At 27.8% G+C, this 20,860-nt stretch overlaps 2 protein-coding genes across 5 annotated transcripts; one reads left to right on the top strand and one right to left on the bottom strand.

Annotated features, from left to right (window-relative positions):
- The first annotated feature begins 2,209 nt into the window (after positions 1–2,209).
- On the top strand, positions 2,210–12,560 carry LOC111035677 (transportin-1). 3 transcript variants are annotated; one of them, XM_022317383.1, is made up of 21 exons: positions 2,212–2,453; positions 2,531–2,681; positions 3,921–3,996; positions 4,216–4,469; positions 4,719–4,852; positions 5,418–5,499; positions 5,592–5,714; positions 5,828–6,007; positions 6,081–6,243; positions 6,313–6,465; positions 6,549–6,721; positions 7,409–7,558; positions 7,628–7,789; positions 7,854–7,961; positions 8,852–9,098; positions 9,358–9,456; positions 10,195–10,290; positions 11,265–11,340; positions 11,567–11,741; positions 11,829–11,945; positions 12,015–12,560. In XM_022317383.1, exons 2-20 carry the CDS (start codon positions 2,577–2,579, stop codon positions 11,934–11,936), a joined length of 2,664 nt encoding a protein of 887 aa, XP_022173075.1. In that variant the 5' UTR covers positions 2,212–2,453; positions 2,531–2,576; the 3' UTR covers positions 11,937–11,945; positions 12,015–12,560. The 3 variants fall into 3 exon arrangements, 2 of the variants coding, with proteins under 2 accessions (XP_022173075.1, XP_022173074.1); XM_022317382.1 differs by having other exon boundaries at positions 2,528–2,681; XR_002604672.1 differs by lacking the exons at positions 11,265–11,340; positions 12,015–12,560 and having other exon boundaries at positions 2,210–2,453; positions 2,528–2,681; positions 11,829–11,845.
- A 2,871-nt stretch (positions 12,561–15,431) lies between these two features.
- Positions 15,432–18,179, bottom strand: LOC111035680 (F-box/WD repeat-containing protein 9-like). Of its 2 annotated transcripts, none has more exons than XM_022317387.1 (8): positions 17,606–18,179; positions 16,925–17,096; positions 16,708–16,847; positions 16,416–16,645; positions 16,086–16,341; positions 15,890–16,003; positions 15,648–15,827; positions 15,432–15,586 (listed from the first exon to the last, which is right to left on the bottom strand). In XM_022317387.1, exons 1-8 carry the CDS (start codon positions 17,675–17,677, stop codon positions 15,515–15,517), a joined length of 1,236 nt encoding a protein of 411 aa, XP_022173079.1. In that variant the 5' UTR covers positions 17,678–18,179; the 3' UTR covers positions 15,432–15,514. The 2 variants fall into 2 exon arrangements, with proteins under 2 accessions (XP_022173079.1, XP_022173078.1); XM_022317386.1 differs by having other exon boundaries at positions 15,890–16,006; positions 17,606–18,178.
- Between the last annotated feature and the right edge of the window lie 2,681 nt (positions 18,180–20,860).

The following is a 20,860-nucleotide window of genomic DNA, read 5'->3' as shown; positions in this document are numbered from 1 at the left end:
GTATCGTTTATTATTGTTAATAATAAAGTATATACAATTTGTGTGCATTATAAATGCATGAAAATAATAATAAAATAATATATATAATGTTTAAGTAACCAATTTATTAATAACTATGTATTCTATAATAATACTTAAGATATCACAAATATAAATTATACAATGTATATTCTAAGCAGAAATGAGAATTTTTAAAAGAAAATTAATATTTTTAAATGTGTTTTTGTATGTTAAAATAGTTTGAATTCTGATGTCTGATTTACCTTTTTATTTTAACAATAAATACTGGTAAAATTAATTTTAAATGTGCTATAAAATATTATTTAGATGTAGATTATATAATTCAAAAGTAAACATTGGTTTTTCGTTTTTTTGAATTTTAAATATATTATATCTAGTAAATATTTATATAGATTATAAATTAATGTTTTTTTAATTTCCAGATTTAGAAGTTATGAAATCTAAACTGAATAACTTTGGGTTTGTTTCTTTTGCTCTAATTCAAAAAAAAAAAATAGTTTTAAGATAAGCTTTCAAAATAATATTACTTGTATTGATATATATATATATATTTAGACTTAAAAAAACACTATTATTGCTGATTCGTGGATATTTATATTGTTTTAAATAGATAGTTAAGTATGATTTTTGTATGTGTACCAATAATTTTAAGTGTTTGAACTTCATTTTATTGTAGTCTACCAATATTTGGTTTAGTTTTTATTAATACTTAAATTTCAATCTCTTAAAAAGCCATTATATTGTTCAAAAATATTAAATGTAATTTTCTTTAATACCTACAATATCATAACATAATCTTTACTGTTCAATTAGTGGGAAGTGTGTGCTCTCTGAAGTTGTATTCACAATAGCCTAGTTTATGTAATAACTTAAATAAAATTCAGTATTTAGGCGTATTTTAAAATACTGAATGTGCAATAATATTATGTTATAACTTGTAAGTATAGTGTTGTTTCTCTAATGACTCTACTTTAATTTTTAAACTGAGAATTGAAGTAATTTTTGAAATATTTAAGGTACGCCTTTTTAAGGAACTCAGGTTACGACAAACGTTTTCCAATCCGGGACTCGCAGTTTATCACAAAAGATGTGTTTCAGGCTCAGTATATCTACTCCCGACGTTTTTATTTATTTTGAATGTCAAAAAATAATGAAATATAAAATCGATAAGTTACACTTTTAAAAATATCATCTTCTATAATTTTTGTGATGGGTAATTTTACTCATAAAAATGATGAATGATGAAAAATGAAAGCGTTTTAACTAAATAGAGCGTGAATGAAAGGGAAAACAAATATTGCATTGTTTCACAGTTGTAGGCCATAATTCCTCATGGGCTTAATTAAAGATGTATACATGAAAAGTGGGTTGTTTAGTTTTGTTTGTTTGTTAGATATTATTGTGCGTAGTCGTTTGTTTAGAGTGAATTTTATAGTTTTGATATGCAGTCCCCAGGAGTCCACGACTAAGACTCGTAAGACGACGGTCAAATGTTAAGCCTAAGTATTTCACCGATTGGGATGTTACCAAGTTACTTTTTTATTGTCTAATACTCTAATATTAAGACCGGGACCGAAGTTACAAAACATGTTTACATGTCTCGGTGTACTGGGACAATCCTATACCTTAAAGGCCCCACAGTCCACACATTAACAATTTTACACTATATAGGTAGTGTCAATAATTATTCATCGTTCATCAATAAATATAAAAATTGTTTTGGTGTTTTCAACATATCAAACACACGTTCCAATACACCATCAATTTATTATAATGTATAACTGATTGCGTATTGGGCGTCTCGTAGGAGCCTAAAACAACGGCTCTAATCAAGAAGTCACGTCCATAGAATTGTACATTTGTACACAAATACACATTATTGATTTAAAACAGAAGATTCATTACGATATTATATGATGTACCGATAATGAACGTGATCAATATTATTAATGAATATAATGTATTTTATAGTTGCAATAACACAATAACCCAAAACCCTAATCTGTATTCGGTAAACGGCCGTGCGTGTTTGAATTTCGCGCGCTTTTTGTCGCACATCGTTGACGAGATGCCGGTTATGTTACGCGTGTCATCGATGAGTCTGCTCGTACCAATCGTTACTAGTGTGAGCGAGACGGGGCGACGTTAAAAGAGTGGAAAAAATAACATAAAATGTGTATGTGCTTATCGACTTTAGGAGTTTTATCGTAACACATTCGCTATACGGTCGATTTCCGTCATTTTCCGTCTTTCCGGGCATCTTCGTCTGCTGTTAATTTTGTTGCCTTGTCCTCGTTCGCAGTCTCGTTTTATAAAACACACCCTCGCTCTATCTTTTGTATAGTTATCTGTTTATTATTACTTAAACGTGCCAATAGCCCAACTACGATATTGCGGTAATATATTGGAAATTCCGCACACACGGACTATAGGTAATTGCATAAAACTAAATAAACTGTCAAATTTATTTGCTATGTAGCATTGGCATCGTCTCTTTTTTTTCTAGCAGTTTAACTGCATTTCACCGACCGACTGAACTGACTTTTGGCGTTAGCATGATAATGGCCTGGCAGCCGCAAGAAGAGGGATTACGGCAAATCATTCAGCTGCTTAAAGAATCCCAGTCTCCCGACACGGTTATACAACGGAATGTACAACAAGTATCCTTTTTTTTATCTAAAATGTTTTCACTCAAGGTAAGGTTTGTATGTTGAGTGTGACAAATTATAACCACCTGTTTAAGAATTATTCAGATTCTCTAATTAAGTTATTTAAGTTGAGTATATAATAGTATTTGTTCAATTAGGAGTGTTACTAACATTCCACAATTACTTACCTAATTATTTACTGATTAAATAATATGTTTACTATTTACTATGTATTTACTTACATAAGTACATTTACAGTAAATAATAAAAAAAAATGTTTCCAAAAACAGTTTAAAAATCCTAATATTTCGGTTACCTATACACTTAAATACAATTAAAATTCAAGTAGTTTTTAATAGGTATTTGGTTTATTGTCTTAGATACCTACTATATCTATTACTTGTGTAAATTGCATAAAGTCTCAGTTTAAAATTGACATTTTTTTATTGGTGATTTATTATGTTAAATATAAAGTTAGCCAATAAAGGTATATAAACTATTAATTTCTTTTAATAATTATGAGATACCTATATCATATTTTTATAAAGTATTTAAATACTCTGGGCCCAGTGCATTCTAAATTGTTGTAATGCTAAAACACAATTTGAGTAGTACCGTCTACCTCATCTTAAATACTCTTAATTTTTAAAATTAAACATTTTCCAATTACGTTATTTTGGCTTAAATAGAAGTACCTATTAATAATTGAATATTAAAGTACATTACAATTTCAAATGACATTTTACATAAATTAATGTATAAAAGTGACAATTTTTTTGTTTTATTCATAAATTCTTAGGTACCTAATCGTTGTTTTATATTCAAAATAATTGTAATTAGTATCAAACTTTTCGGTATTTACTATTTTGCTATAACTTCTGTTGTCTCAAATGCGTAATGTTGCTTGTTAACATGGGTCCAGCCCATATAGTTAAAAAGATAAACATCTAAAAATTAAAAACAAAGAAAATAAATATTTATTAATTATTCAAAATCATATTGTATAGGATTGTTTTTAAAAGTGTTTACATTTCTAATAAAATACTTGACCTAACTATTTTCATACATTTTTTCACAGAATATATATCCAATAAGTCTATTCGGCTATTACTTGGGAATTCGTAATGAACTATTTAAAATTATCATACCTTTATATAATCTTAATATTTATATTTTACTTAACTATTTTACATATAATTTAAAAATTATTTATTTTAAACAATTGAAAATTTCCTTAATATAATAATTCAGAAATTGGAAGAACTAAATCAAGTATCAGATTTTAACAATTATTTGATATTTGTTTTGACAAAACTGACTTCTGAAGGTATAATATTACCAATTTCAAAACTGTAGTTAGCTTGCTTTTAATTTAGGAATAAATATTTTAGAATTATTGTTTATTATAAATATTTAATTTTGATTAATTTAGTAATATTAAAAAAAAAACTCAAATTATTATAATTTATTTTAAATACCACCTTATTGATTTAAAATTTTTATCAATTAGTCATTGAATAAAAGTAATTTCCTTTTTTTTTTCTAGACGAACCTACAAGATCGTTAAGTGGTCTGATATTGAAAAATAATATCAAGAGTCACTATGAAAATTTACCCCCTACGGTTACAGAGTTTGTAAAGTCTGAATGTCTAACTGCAGTTGGAGATACTTCAGCATTAATAAGAGCAACCGTTGGCATTTTAATCACAACAATAGCATCACGTGGAATCAACACCTGGCCTGAACTTTTGCCGGCCCTTTGTCAAATGCTTGATTCTGCAGATTATAATGTTTGCGAGGTATCTAATTATTAATTATTTAAATTTATTAAAACTTATGAAGATAAATATCTATTGATTCATTTTAATTTTGATAAATAATATTTTAGATGGGGATGCTTTTTTTAATTTATTTTTGACTATAACATTCGAAACATAATGTTTATCTCAAGTGAAATCAATTAATTATTACTTTTATAATATGATTAAAATAATTAAATTTGATAGTTATTTGCGTTCTGAGTAATGTTATTATTTTTGTTATAATAGGGGGCTTTTGGAGCTTTGCAAAAAATATGTGAAGATTCATCCGAGTATTTAGAAGACGATCGACAAAATAAGCCGCTCGATATCCTCATTCCAAAGTTTTTACAATTTTTTAAACATTCAAGTCCAAAAATAAGGTAATATTTGTTGGATTTTTTTTATATTTATTAATAAATAAAATAACTTAAGAGGATGTCTGTGCACAGTTTGTTTTTTGTCTCTGACTTTCACACAACATAAAAAAAACTTATATTTACCAAAACCATATCTGTGTTCTTATTTTTAATATTAGAGTGAAATCACAAAGTTATCAAACTTTAAGCTAAGAACTTACTTGTGTCTCCACGTTGTCATATGATGTTTTAATTTTATACAATTTATAAGCATTTTTAAATTGTAATAATTTACACGCTTACAACTTAAATCATAAACTTAATTAAAATATTATTAAATAGCCAACATAAGGACACAGGTTATGTTCTTAACTTAAAGTTTGATGGTTGATAAATTCACTCTAATATTAATAGTTATAACATGAGGTTGGTAGTTGTGCTAAATGTAAATTTGCTATATTGTGCAAGGGTGCACAGAGAAAAAAAAACAAATAGTGCCCTGACCATCCTCTTAATAGTTAATTATTGACAAAATATTTTATTATTTTTATATATTTCTGTTATTTTTGCACTGTTAAACATCTACTAGATCACATGCAATTGGATGTGTTAATCAGTTTATTGTACAGAAAACACCTTCCCTAATGAACCACATTGATGTGTTTTTAGAGGTAATATTTTTTTGCAATAATGTTATAAGTAATATCTAAAAATATAGAGTAATAAATAATAGTTATTAATATTATATTTAAAATTGTTTTAGAATTTATTTCATTTAGCTGTGGATGATGAAGCAGAAGTTAGAAAAAATGTTTGTAGAGCTATTGTTATGCTTCTAGAAGTGAGAATGGATCGACTACTTCCCCATTTGCATGATATTATTGAGGTGAGTAAATACATTTTTATGTTTTTAATGTTATTTAAAAATATTGATTATAACATTGTTCTATCAATTAAATGATGAATATAATAAAAAAAAATTCGTACTTTTTTGTTCAGTATATGTTATTAAGAACACAAGATCCAGATGAAAATGTTGCATTGGAAGCATGTGAGTTTTGGCTTTCAATTGCTGACCAACAAATTTGTAAAGAAGCACTTACACCATATTTACCTAGACTTGTACCTATTCTTGTTAATGGAATGCGATACTCAGAAATAGATATTATTTTATTAAAGGTTAATCCTTATAAATATTTCATTTTAAAACTTAAATTTTCAACTCTAATATGATATATTATTCATTATTTAGGGAGATGTTGAAGAAGATGAAAATGTTCCTGACCGTGAAGAAGATATTCGTCCTAGATTTCATAAGTCACGTAATACACATGGTAATGAAGAAGATAACAATGACGAAGAAGATGATGATGATAATTTAGGAGATGATAGCAGTTTATCTGATTGGAATTTAAGTGAGTTTTGAACTATTAAAATGAAAAACATTTTTCATCGTTCATATAATTACTATTGTCATGATTTAGGGAAGTGTAGTGCTGCTGCTTTAGATGTATTAGCTAATGTATTTAAAGAGGATATTCTTCCAATACTTATGCCTATTTTAAAAGAAACACTTTCTTCTACTGAATGGGAAGTAAAAGAATCTGGAATCTTAGCTCTAGGAGCTATTGCTGAAGGTAAAACTAAATAAGTTTTTTTAAACAAAATGTCTTAATTATTGAAATGTTATATATATATAACCTATCCTATGTTAACATAGGATGCATGAACGGTATGATCCCGCATTTAAATGAACTTATTCCATACATGATCAACCATTTGAGTGATAAAAAAGCATTAGTTCGAGCCATAATATGTTGGACACTCTCTCGTTATTGCCACTGGGTTGTTAGTCAACCACATGAACAATATTTAAAATCAATGATGCATGAGGTAAGTGAATTAGATTATTTCTACAATCAAATATGATTAAGAACTGTTTATTTTTTTTAAAATTTGAAAATGTTAAATTTGTCTTGTTTTCTAAAGAAATTGTCTGGATTTTGTTTTTGCATAATTAATAAGGAAACATAAAGCACAAACAATTTAAAATTTACCAAACAAAATTGTTGATAGCTTACTGATAGGTACTTGAAATTATTTTATTTATCAGTAAAAATAAAAGTATCCGTGGATCTTAACTTATTTTAATGCCATCATTTAAAAATATAATGATTGTGTCAATTTTATTTTTATTATACATCAATTTAATGTATCAATCTATATGACTTTATAAATTGGCATTTTCTTAACATTGAAATTTAATCTGATTCATTATAATATCTAAATAGTAAACACTATCAAATTTTAAACTTACAAGTCAATTTTCAGAGTTACATTTACTATATTATTTATATCTTTATTCAAATTTTACAATTAACAAGAAAAATTATGTGTACACAATTTTATTATAAATCATGTTAAACAAATGTCCTTCATTACAATTTGATTTTGAAGTTGTAGAATACTGAAAGTATTGATAGTTTGTAATTTGAAAACCAGTGAAAATCAAAAAAAAATTAAAATATGTGATGAAACACTGAATGTTGTGTTACTTAATATTTTATGTAACTTTTTTAGTTACTTAAACGAATATTGGATTCCAACAAAAGAGTTCAAGAAGCTGCATGTTCTGCTTTCGCTACTTTAGAAGAAGAAGCTACTACTGAACTAGTACCATATTTAGGATTCATATTAGAAACATTAGTGTTTGCTTTTAGTAAATATCAAGTAATTAAAAAGCAAAGAAATTTTAATCTAATTATAACAGAAATAATGTATTTACATTTAAAATTTCAGCATAAAAATTTATTAATTTTATATGATGCAATTGGGACATTAGCTGACTCGGTTGGTCATAATTTGAATAAGCCAGAGTATATTCATTTGTTGATGCCTCCATTAATCCAAAAATGGAATGCATTGAAAGATGAAGATAAAGATCTATTTCCATTATTAGAAGTATGTATACATATTTATTTTTTAAAATAAATACAATATTAGACATATTTTATTTTTGTTATAGTGTTTATCTAGTGTTGCCACTGCATTGCAATCTGGATTCATGCCATATGCCGAGCCAGTATTCAAAAGATGTATTTCACTAGTTGAACAAACATTAAACCAAAATATTGTAAGTATAAAAATATATTATGGTTGTGATGTTGTATGCGATCTACCAAACTCATTTTTAAGTTGTACACGGTCTACCCAAAAATTGTATTGAATGTATCCATTTTTTTCATAAGTTACAAATATTTTTTTGTACATTATCTATATTTATATTTATTTTTATAATCACTAGTATCAAATGAATGAATGAATGAATAAATTATTATTATTTTAGATATATTTACTAATAATGTTGTTTTCAAGTGTAAGAAAATCATCAAATATTGTATTCTTGAAAGGATTAAGTGTTTGCTACCACTCTTCTTTTAATTTTGTTATAAGTAAAGGTGAAGGTCCTTTTACTTGAATATCATATTTTTTTTCACGACTCATCAACCTCGATAGACGGTGTATATATATAATAGAGTATGTGCTCCTGTACTTTGATCAAAAAATGTTGACTGACTATAATTCACTATTTTGTGAATGAAATTTCCTATTCAACTTTTCTTTGAAATTATTGGCAAGGAATTATCCTGATTTTCAATTATTAAATAACTGCGTTCCAAGATGTCAATGTTGTGCCAACATAGACCAAATACCTATGTTGATTAGTGTAATTTTCATATAACTTACACACAGCTCTTTTAACGGATATCATTATGGCGATACATCAAAATGGGGACTAAATAAAATTTGCTGTTTATCTTCAGACCAAAGTTCTCTATATCTTATATGTTGAATTACTAACAGAATCAACAAAGTGTATACTGAATAATAAAGCACAGTAAATACATCATACATACATGTCTTTTATTGGTTTTTGTAGATCAATTGTTTCGGTTGATTGCATGCGACCACAACCTGTTTTTTTAAATTAATTATTTATTTTATGACTATTGTAATTTATAGGCTAACTCTCAAAGTCCAGACCAGTTTGATGCACCTGATAAGGATTTTATGATAGTAGCTCTAGACCTTCTATCAGGTTTAGCAGAAGGATTAACAACATTTATTGAAAGTTTGATAAATGGTTCAAATACTTTACAATTGCTTTATCAGTGCATGCAAGATCCATTAGCTGAAGTTAGGCAAAGTTCTTTTGCTCTTCTTGGGGATCTGACGAAAGCATGTTTCCAACATGTACATCCCTGTATAGGTATAATGACTTAATACATGTATTTATATTTAAAATTAATTGATTAAATTAAATTGCTTACTATATGTCAGATGCATTCGTAAATACTAAATAGTAAATAGTACTAATTATTAATTTTAATGATTTTTAATTTCTCTAGTTATATAATGATAGAGAGATTGTACAAAAGTTTTTTTTATATTAATAATATAACTTACTTAAATTCCTGACTGAAAGTTAGCAAATAAATTAAAGCCTTTAATATATTGTTTTTTTTTAGCTGATTTCATGCCAATATTAGCCCAAAATTTGAATCCTGATCACATCTCAGTTTGTAATAATGCTACATGGGCAATAGGAGAGATTGCTGTAAAATTGGGTAATAAAAATGTTATTGTTTTTCTGTAAATACATTTTTAAATTTAATTTACTAAGCTTACCGATATTTAAACCAACCCTCATTTTTTATACTATAATAATGCGTTTATTCAAACTAATTAGCATATTTCAAGTTTACTTAAAATTCATATTTTCAAATGGATTTTTTATCACATTTAAGAACTATCCTATTGTAATAAAAACCAAATGTCATAAGAGTGAAAATGTATGTCATCATTTAATTATGAATTGAAATTAGAATGAGAGGTTTCTGAGTTGTTAAACTTTATATTTAACTAAGGATAATAGTCTTTAATGAAGATTAAAGGGTTTAGCTAAAACATAAAATGTATGTAATATTTAGTTAATTTCATATGATACACAGATGTCTTTTAAAATTATTAATTATTATAATTTTTAAATCATATGCTCCTTATTTGTCAAATATTTTAATATAGGATATTATTAGCCTTAGTACATACATTAAATTAAATAACTTAACATTTTAAAACTCAAAAGTTTTTTAAATTTATTTTTTAGTTTTTTATCCCACAGACACTCTTTTAATATAGCATAAAAATGTTTATGTATTTGAAAATATGGTCTTTAACAATACTTAATATGTCATGGATCATTTGAGACTTGAGTAAACCCATAACCAAAAGAAAAAAGGGAATGAGCATGTGTGGTGAATATTCGTGTTCGATTATAATTATTAATTTTTTGTATATTCTAATAGGTACTGAAATGCAACCATATGTACCAATAATTTTGAATCAGTTGGTAATAACCATGAATCGAACAAACACCCCCAAAACTTTACTAGAAAATACAGGTAAATATGAATAAATTCTGAGAACATTAATATGTTGATTACTCAAATAAATATATTTTTGTTATACTTAACATTTTTTAAAAATTAAATAGGTATGTAGATTATAGTTTGCCGATGGTGATGAAGAACTATATAACTACATATTCTACTTTTAAAATCATCTTAACTTATAAAAAATAATTTATTGTATTTATAAGTTGTTTATTTCACATTAGATACATAAACATTCAGCATAATATTTATTAACCTAATGCGATTAAATGGTTTTGTAAGTCAAACCTTTCTGAAGTACATTAAACATTATTATTTCTATAATGAATTTTGCTAATCATTAATTTATATTATTTTATTATCTTTATAATCATTTGCTTAGTGTATAAACTAATAATTTGATATAAAATATTTTTGGAGCGGTCCATCTAAAAATGTGATCATTAATTGTAAAGTCACTTTCGTATATTATGTAATAAGTACCAAATAACTAAATAAATAACCATTCTATAACTATAATATATATTTGTTCTCCATCATCTAAAATATAAAACATTTAAGTTGTTTATACTGGTCCCAAGTATTAGAATAATTAAAACTTAACTTTCTCTTTTTAACCACACAATAAACAAACTCGAAATATTTAAATTTTAAACACTTGTTTTTGCATATTTTATTTAAATATACAATATATTATTAGTGTGACATAACGTATATTTATAATAATTAATAACCATAATCATTAATTTGGTTTAGATATATATTTGCTTTACATCATCTTATTCAATAAATGTTAAACAATATTATTTAATTCTCTTTAAGTTTTGATTGTAGACGTCAGTTTTGATCTTTATTAGGTGTATTAATTTTATTTTGTTTTAAAAAAAATTATTGTATACTTATGGTTTACTATTTTATTTGTTATTTGATGGATTTATTTTTTATTAGTTTTTTCGTTTTTTTTTTGTTTTTTTTTTTTATAGCAATTACAATCGGCCGACTAGGTTATGTGTGCCCTCAAGACGTCGCCCCGCTGTTACAACAGTTTGTACGCATGTGGTGTGTACCAATTATTTTTTTTTACTTTTTTTATTACTTATTTATAATATATTTTTATTATTTATTATATTTATAATTTTATAATTTTAATTGATTAATTATAAACTTATTACATACATATTGGATTGGGGACACAAAATGTGCATCTTATTTACTAATAACAAATATTTATGAATAATAATTTTTAACTGTTTTTTGAGCAATGCTAATATTATTTTTGTTCTAGGTGTACCTCATTACGTAATATCCGAGACAATGATGAAAAAGATAGTGCATTTAGAGGTATGTGTCAAATGATAAGTCTAAATCCTGGCGGTGTAGTTCAAGATTTCATATTCTTCTGTGATGCCATTGCTTCGTGGATAAATCCTAAGGATGACTTAAAGGATATGTTTTACAAAGTTATTATTTATTTTATTCTTACATAGATGTGCATTTTAAATTATTTAATTTTATGATTATATATTTAAACTAAAATTTTTATTTAGATATTGCATGGATTTAAAAATCAAGTAGGGGAAGAAAATTGGACTAGATTTACGGATCAATTTCCTCAACAGTTGAAAGAACGCCTATCAACTGCCTATGGAATCTAAGACAACTCTGTGAGTATTTTTTTTTTCATTTTTTGCTGAATTAAAAATATAATTAATAATTTACTTATGTTTGATTAGGAAATTTGGGGCGCAACATGGGTGAATCCGGCGTTGCATCTTTTGGGGTTTTTTCAAACAGGCTTCGTGCCGAGACCTGGCTCGTCTTGTAGGACCTGCGGGAGGGATGGGAGGGGGGATTATTACAAAATCAATAATACCTAACAAAATTTTTTGTTTTAATGTTCTAAAATTTGTTTCATGTGATAATTTTTTCACAACCATATTTCATCAATTTTGTCAATTTAGAGTGATACAACTGTTTGTATGATCAAATTTTATAAACTATTATTATTTTGTCTTCTACAGTTGGTTATTATTATTATTATTATTATTATTATTAATAGTTTTTTTTTATGTTTACTTAATCAATTAAATTATTTTGTATTTGTAGAATGCTTGATAACTGTTTTTTTTTAGTAGCATCAGGCCTATTAAACCAAAATTCTTGAATAATACTAGTCGCCCATTTGTTAATTCCTTTTTTGTTTGGGCTTTTAAATTCCTTATAGAATTTAATCCTCCATTATTCATTAATTCCTTAAAGTTCCTTTATTACCAACATTCCAGAGTGGATCCCTCTTCCTTTTTCCTTATAGACATGACCATCATTTTGGGAAACAAGTATTTTGGAATAACTTATTACTAAACATTTTACTAATTATCATTCACTATTGATTAACATCATAATGAAATCAGTTTCTAGTCTGATGTTTTTTGTAAACTATCTTCATTGTAATTATTGTATTTCTTTTTTTAAACAAAATGTTATTATTTTATTACTAAATTAGATAAATTAATTAATTATTTGCTATTATGAGTTAATTTTGTTGAATATGAAGGCCTGTTTTAATTTTACATAATATATTAAGTTACAAAAGCAATTGATCTTATATAAACAATTATAATATATGACTTTCAAGACTATTTAATCTTATTTATTATAAAATCATTAGCATATTTTTATATACTCGTGTATTTCACTATAATAAATGTTTCTTGTTAAATAGATTTTTATTAATATCTGTTCTCAAATTGTTGACATTAAATTAATTATGAACCTTAGTGCAGCGGTTTCCTACCTTTTATGTGAGTGACATTAACATTTTTAATTTAACTCTTAGCAATCACTCCCACTAAAAAAAAATTTTCATTAATTAACATTAAATTGGTAAATATGTATATTTGTCTGTCTTCAAATACCAAAATAAATGTATACTAGTAACCTATACCAAAACTACAATAAGGATGCATCAAGACTCGTCCGCCGCCTAGCATTTATGTTACCTATTTTAAATTATTTTCTCCCTTGATCTTTTTATTATCTGAATATTTTGGGAATTTTTTTTCTCGAAAATAGAATGAAGTTAATAATTATATGTAAATAATGTTTTTACGACCCGACATTGTGAACCTCTGCCTTAGGATAGAAGTATTGAAAGCATAACAATCTTGGAAAAAATTAGTTGTCACTGGATACTGAGGTTCTTCTCATATTGAAAAGAGTATAAAAACTGTTTACATTATTTAGCGTCATAATTCATAATATAATACTGATCACTAAATAATTAATTAGTCTTTGAGCTGTTCTTACAATGTCCGGACACAACCTTCAGAATTACGCCGGCAATAAAATCTATTATCAGCCAGTTAAGTTAACTGACCCTTAACTGGATGTTATAAGAACCAGCCTTAGATACCCAAAGAATTCAATTATTAATAACTTATTAAATTATCAAAATATATTTTACTATATGTTTACATTCATATCATAAATCAGATCTATTACCATTGTTAGTTTAGTCACAGCTTAGGTTTTATGCTAACTAATATGTCCTGCCTGCATTTCTTCACAAAAGTTTGACCTCGAGTAATTTAGTATTACAGAAGGCATTATGATATTATATCCTCACCAGCCCAATAATTATAAATTGTTTATGTATGTATCAAAAAAAAAGAAATTTGATGGCTAGATCCCCCACCTACCAATATATATTGTAATTATATACATTGAAAGCGCTATAGTTGTGATTTTCCTTTATGCTGAACAGCTTATATTTGGTAATTAACTGTGCGCATATTTCTAGAGACTAATACTTTTTCTATACGGCGTTGAGTAACCTGTAAATCTGAAATTGTAATACTAAGTAATAATATACAATATATTCTATATTTCAAAGTACGCTGTACATCATACTCGTCTTATCGTAGATTACTGATGAATTTTTTTCGATTCATAATGACTTGTATGTTGTATCACGGTTTGTAATGGCTCTAGGGCCAGTTATTATTGACCAGCAGTCGGCCCTAAACTACTTTAAAATCTGTGGTTAGGGAGATGCATACTCCTGTCCCCCCTCCCAAATGAAACACATTTTTGGTCATATTGTTAAATTATTAAATAATGACATGTAGGTACACTAAGCAGTTACAGTGGATTCCTCCTAATGTTGGCACCAGTTGATATGAGCAAAGTGGTCTGTTCCCAATTCTAATATTTACTATTAAGGTTATTTCGGTTTGTATGGCAAACTGCTTACTTCATGTGGACAAATGAGTTTGATCCCAACGTGTCTACATTAAGCAGAATTCACTGTATTTATTTTAAAACGAATGTCATTGATAAGTCAAAATACTCGAATGTTGATATTTTTTTACATATTTTGTGCTTGTTATATATGCACAGGATACAATTACTACATATTACGACAATTTTAATTGTGATAATAAATGATTTCAAATACAAAATAGTAAATTTATATATTTATATTTTATATTATCTTATCAATGTAACAGGTATGGTTAAACTATATTAATCATTTATAATTTAAAAAAACACGTGTTACAATGTATTGTCGTGGTAATGTATTTAGTATTTACATTACATAAAATTATTAAAATGTATAACAGTTAATATATTAATATTATTTAATATTATAATGCTTTTAAGTTATATATTAAACTGAAGTATTGAAAAATAAATTTAATTATGTTAGTTAATAATATTAAATTGGATATTAATAATTAATTCTTATTAATGACTAGAAGTGAGCCACAACCCAAAGGAACAAGATTAATAGTAAAAAGTTGCTAAAGATTATTACAAATTAGTAAATCACATAAATGAAATTGACACATAGTTGTTTTAGTTAAAATAATAGAAGGTCAGTTGAATTATTTTCGTAAGATGAAAAAATGTTACTTATAAGTTAAACATATAATATATAAAAGTAGTAAAAAAATAAAAATAAATAACTGTCTTTTAACTGAGACATTTATGAAAATTAGAGTTGAGTTGAGTTGAGTTGAGTGTTCAATATAAATATAATATGATTCGTTTTAAGTTATTTTTAAATTACAATTTGTATCAAAAATAAGACAAATATTCTTAAAATAAAATATTTTAAGCAATGCTCCTTTGCATTATTAAATCTTTTATAAAAAAATAAATATTTACAATTATGTATTATATATAATTGAGTTTAAGAACAATGAATTATATTTGGGTATCACAGATATGACTATTTTTTTTTCCACACTTGAACATCACTACTGACATATCCGACAACTAAAGTATCATTTTGGTAGTCAATCTATAAATAAAATACATTTTTTAAGTATAAAAATCATCATAATTCAAAGATCTACTCTTACTGAAGTTATTTCTGAACCGGAATCAACAATTTTGGTTATAACTTTAGGAGGATTTGTTGGAGTTAAAATGTAAACAACTCCTTCATTGCCCCCAGTTATAATACTGCCGTAATTAGTACATTTAATGCAATTAAGCTTGTAGTTACGGCAATTATTTAAAGGCTTTGCAAGTTTTACAGTCTAGAAAAAATTGCATTGAGGTAATTAGAAATAATATTTTGAATTAAAATACAAAATCCTACCTCAAGAACATTATACAATCCATGTGAACAGTCCAACCAGTACATACAATCTCTATTATCGCCAATAAATAGAATATTGTCATAGTAAGAAGCACACATTGGAAATCTACTGCCCTGCTGCAAAAAAGTAAAAAAAATTAAATAATTATAGATACCTAATAATTGTAGTAAAATGTTTACAGTGAGGTTCATTTACTTTAGAGAGGTACATAGATTTAACATTATTATTTGTACGCAAATCCCAAACAGATACAGTTTTGTCTTCACTCAGTGATATTAAATAATTATCTTCTATTAAGCATAAATCAATAATACTACGTGTATGAGAATTTAATAGTTCAAAGAGTCGTTTTTCAGGTTCTCGGGGATCAAATGCAATTATCTTAGGACAATAAAGTCCAGCAGCAACAAAATTTTCTTTGCTTGTAATTGACAACACAGCTGCATCAGTACTATACAAAAACCAATAGTATTCATAATTAAATAACTAAAAACAAATACAAATGTATTATTAAGTTGCAATTACCTAAATGTGTGTATTGGTAGTGATGATGACGTGAAGTTGCTCGTATTCCATAATTTGACTTTTGAATCCCAAGAACACGATAAAAAATGATCTTCATCATAAATTCCTAAATCCCATACCCATCCTAAATGGCTGTCTACTTTGTGTACAACAGGGTTATCTACTGCACCCGTCGTGTTCCACATGCATATAGAACGATCTCTAGATGCAGACATGCAATGATTACCATCCTAAAAATATTTTCGATAAGTGATACAAATTTTTGATGGTTTTGTTAACTTAAAATGTATACTTTTGCCATAATGACGGCATCCACTTCAGAAAAATGAGCTCCACTAAAAACAGTGGTAGTGGTTTTTGTCTCATATTGGCTCCAACAACTGTCTTCCAATTCTGCGTGCCAGGCAAATTGCTTCCAATTAAATGTGTTTTCTGTGAAATGGAAACAAACAAGAAATACCAAAATGTATTTTCTACACCAATGCACATTGACGGCCTCCTAGCCTCACCATTGTAAGCGCTTGTCAACATGAACGCCACATTGCAATCGTTAAATTTACCAATTGCTCTTTTCTTCCACAGGTAATTGTCACTGATTATGTCGTAGAACTGTTTGTTGACATACATCAATGACCTAATCAAAGTGTCAGCATCGATGCGTTCACAAATCATTAGGAATACCTAAGGGGTAAAAATGTCAATATTAGTGAAATTATGATTTACAGCACTCTGCAAAGCCAATGAGCTCTACAGTTCGTTGCAGTGCAGGGCTGTGAAAAGACCAATGGCTGAACAACTATAATATTGTAGACGTTACAACTAGTTAGTTTAATAGATGCACTCATTGTCTAATGTATGATCCAACGTTTGTATCGGAATGTCTATCAGGTGAGGACATACGACAACAAGTACACGTGCACAAAGAGCATGTCACACCATTCTCCAGACGTTTCAAATGACTAATATTAGAGACACACACTGTTGATGATATACCTATTCAAATATAATTATGAAACATCTCCCTGCTTCCCTCTCAATTCTGAATGTCCTCCCTACACACCCAGTAAAGTACCTACCTACTTAAGTCGTGCAATTCGTTAAATTCGACCCCCCAACACAAATCAAATAATCCCACACTGCGGGCGCTTTCTGCTCGTCATCCATCCTAAAAACGACGTCCATGTGTTTACCTCGATGGGGAGCGAATCCAACGAAATCGTAGATGGCGTTCCGGCCGCAGCGGCTCCCTCGGGTAAACTCATTTCAGATCGGTACGTAGCAGGTACAGGTGGGCTTTGCAAAGGGCAGATACTTAGCGAGTTTGTGTGCGGATCGGACAGGACGGTCGTTCGCGTACGATGTTCGGCGGGCTTATGATCCGCAAATATCTATTCGGGTCAGCCTCGAAAGGAAGTCTCGAATGTACGTCGTCCGACGTCCATCGACATTTATTCGGTCGTCGGCCGACCGTCAAGGTTTGTGGTCCGTGACGACTGACGAACTGAGACGTCTGAGACCCGAGTTACTCTCTATGGTGCTCAGTGACTAGTGAGTAGTGAGTACTGAGTAGTCAATAGGTACTATGTAATTAGTGCCTTGTACTGACAACTTTACAACTTGATAAACTGATAACGATATAACATGAAATTGAGTGAAGCACGATCTTTGGACAGTTGGAAAATCTTCGTGATGAAAAATGATGTGAAATACCTAGTAAAGTTTTAGGTTTATACTATGCAGTCAAACGTAAACGAAACATTATGATTTATGAGGTACCCGCCACGGCGGCACAGCTGATGGCGGAACAGCTGATGCCTGATACATAATTTCGTTTACTTACATATTTACATCGTTACAACTTTAAAAGCAAGCATTAATTATAATTTATAATAGTATACCTACCTAATGTGTTGGTGTGACAGTAATTTCAAATTTTGTTTTTGTGTTATTATATTATGTACTTACATGTCTACATTGGCCACATCAAATCGGTGTTTTAAGGAATTTATTTTAATGCCCTAAAAACTAAAATGTCATCAGTAGTGCTCAGATATATAAGTGTTATGTATGATCTAAAACCATTCTAAAAATAGCCTTAAGTGCACTAAAAAATTGCTTTTTGGGCGCACATACTATTACCTAAAAATATATATTTTTATTTCACTACCTACAAAAACTTAATTTATATTCAATTTTTCAATGAAGTTGAATAGTTCTTATTTCTAATACTAAAATATTAAATATTTTGGCGACAAATTGGAAATGACTAATTTGCGTCTGGCAATGATTTAATGGATGATTGGTGTACAGAATTTTGGGGCTAATATACTTTCTTATTATTAAATATTAATTATACGTACCTGGTGGCTGGGCCTATAGCCCCCACCTCTCCCGAAAATTTAAGAAAATAAAAATATTATATCTAGGCGGTTCTATTTAAACCATAGAATAGTAGTATTACTCTATAATTTAAACCAATTCTGTGTAAACACATTATCATTTATCATCCCCTCCTAATCTTGGGTACGTCACTACATTCTGAACATAAAAATAATGAAATTTAAATTATATCAAATTCTACGTTCGACGATCCAATTATCTATTCTGTGATCCAACCTTCAAATACCTATAGGTATATCTGTTGAATAATTCCCTATGAGCATTGCATTTAACCTAACCAAATGTCTTGAGATTTTTTTTTAATTACCTACCTAATTTAACGATAAAAATCATAATTCATAGACCTACAACTTATAGGTACATAGACCTAATTATAGACGTAAACTAATTTATAGATCAATGCTAGTTGCTATAAACTCAAGAAATAATAGTAAATGTGCTCTAAAAATTAAAAAGTATCGTAATGGCTGGGATAAATTAAATACTCTATATTTATAGTTTCATATATGTGATGTGTGTAGACGTGTAGTTCAGTGTTCGGAACGATTACTAAAAAAATGAATTCGTTCAAGTTCACCTTCAATCCTTAAAAAAGGAACTCGTTCACGTTCACGTTCATTGAAAAAATAAATGAGTTCACTGGATCGTTCATTCATTTTTTTTATAATAGTAATTATAATAAGAAAATATTATTATAATATAATATAATTAATCAATATATTTTAAACATACATTTACTAAATGGTTAATAAATTGAGCCGTCTTAAAAATCGTTAAAATATAAACGTCGTTTAATTTTGAAAAAAAACGACTGACGTTCGCCTATCGTTCAGTGGACATGAACGACATTCTCTCCAAAAACTTGTGTAGTTGTAATAATTAAAATATAAAGCTCATCTGCAGTCGGTGACAAATTATGACGAAGAAGACCTTACTATAATTTTATTTTCCGGTAGTAAAACCACAGACCACTATAATGCATTGTATTACATAGAAGACAGTGTGCTGGTTTAAAATAATTAAAAAAAACAATTATGGACACTGACATTAAACCAGTTATCATCGCATTATTCAACAACTTTGTTATTATTATTAACTTTGGCCATCACTTTGATCGAGCATCATTATAATAAAATGTTTTATTCATATTATGTCTTATTATAAGGTCTATCGTCTATGGTTTTATTGCATTTTATTTTCATGAGTTGTAGGTATATCATATGTGACTGAATATTGCTTTGTCACAATGTGCCCTTGGAAATTGGTAATTCCTAATCCCACATGATACTTAACCATGTAGTTGTAGGTATTCATGTTTTTAGTTTTAAACAATGAACATTACAGGAATTTTCACAGAAAATAGATTGTATTAATTGGTCGATAGTATTTTGTCAAGACAGTTTAATTTGTTAGCTCAAGAATTGATTGAATGTCAGCTACTCGAATTGAGTGATTATTTCATCGATAAATAATAATATATCATATTACAAGATGTACAAACAATTTACTATTTTAAAACACTCATAATTAGCTTTAAAATTAAAATATTATAAAAAGCTTACGTGATGCCCCAGTTCTAACCTTTAAATTGTATAAGAGGCCTAATTCACTCTTATTTATAAACTAACGGAGCTAAAAGTTATCTGTCGATTTGGTATGTTCCTCACTTGTAAGATGGAGACAACACGTGTGTTTGCTGAGTCCTCTAAGATAGAAGATAATGTATTGGGATACTATTACGGCGTTGTTATTTAAAGCCAAAATTATTACGTCATCTCTCATCAGCATAGGTACCCAATGATGTATTAGGAGATATAGGGGGTCTTGGAAAATATGGAGTATAAAGGATCTGTAGCTTCCTCGAGGTACTACAGCTAGTAATGAGACATTTTCTGAGTAGCTGTATTTAGATGGATCGAGGAAAAAATATTTTTAAGGTAGAATTTTACCAGAAGGTAATATGGGACAGGGAGGAATTTATTGTGTTTGAATAGTAGGTTCTCCTTCCTTCCTATAATTATATTGTATAAAATAAAAATAATAAA

Source organism: Myzus persicae, unplaced genomic scaffold (assembly GCF_001856785.1).
Source record: "Myzus persicae strain clone G006 unplaced genomic scaffold, MPER_G0061.0, whole genome shotgun sequence".
Classification (NCBI taxonomy): domain Eukaryota; kingdom Metazoa; phylum Arthropoda; class Insecta; order Hemiptera; family Aphididae; genus Myzus; species Myzus persicae.
Note: the sequence above shows the minus strand (reverse complement) of the source record. Positions and strands in the feature narration are given on the sequence as shown.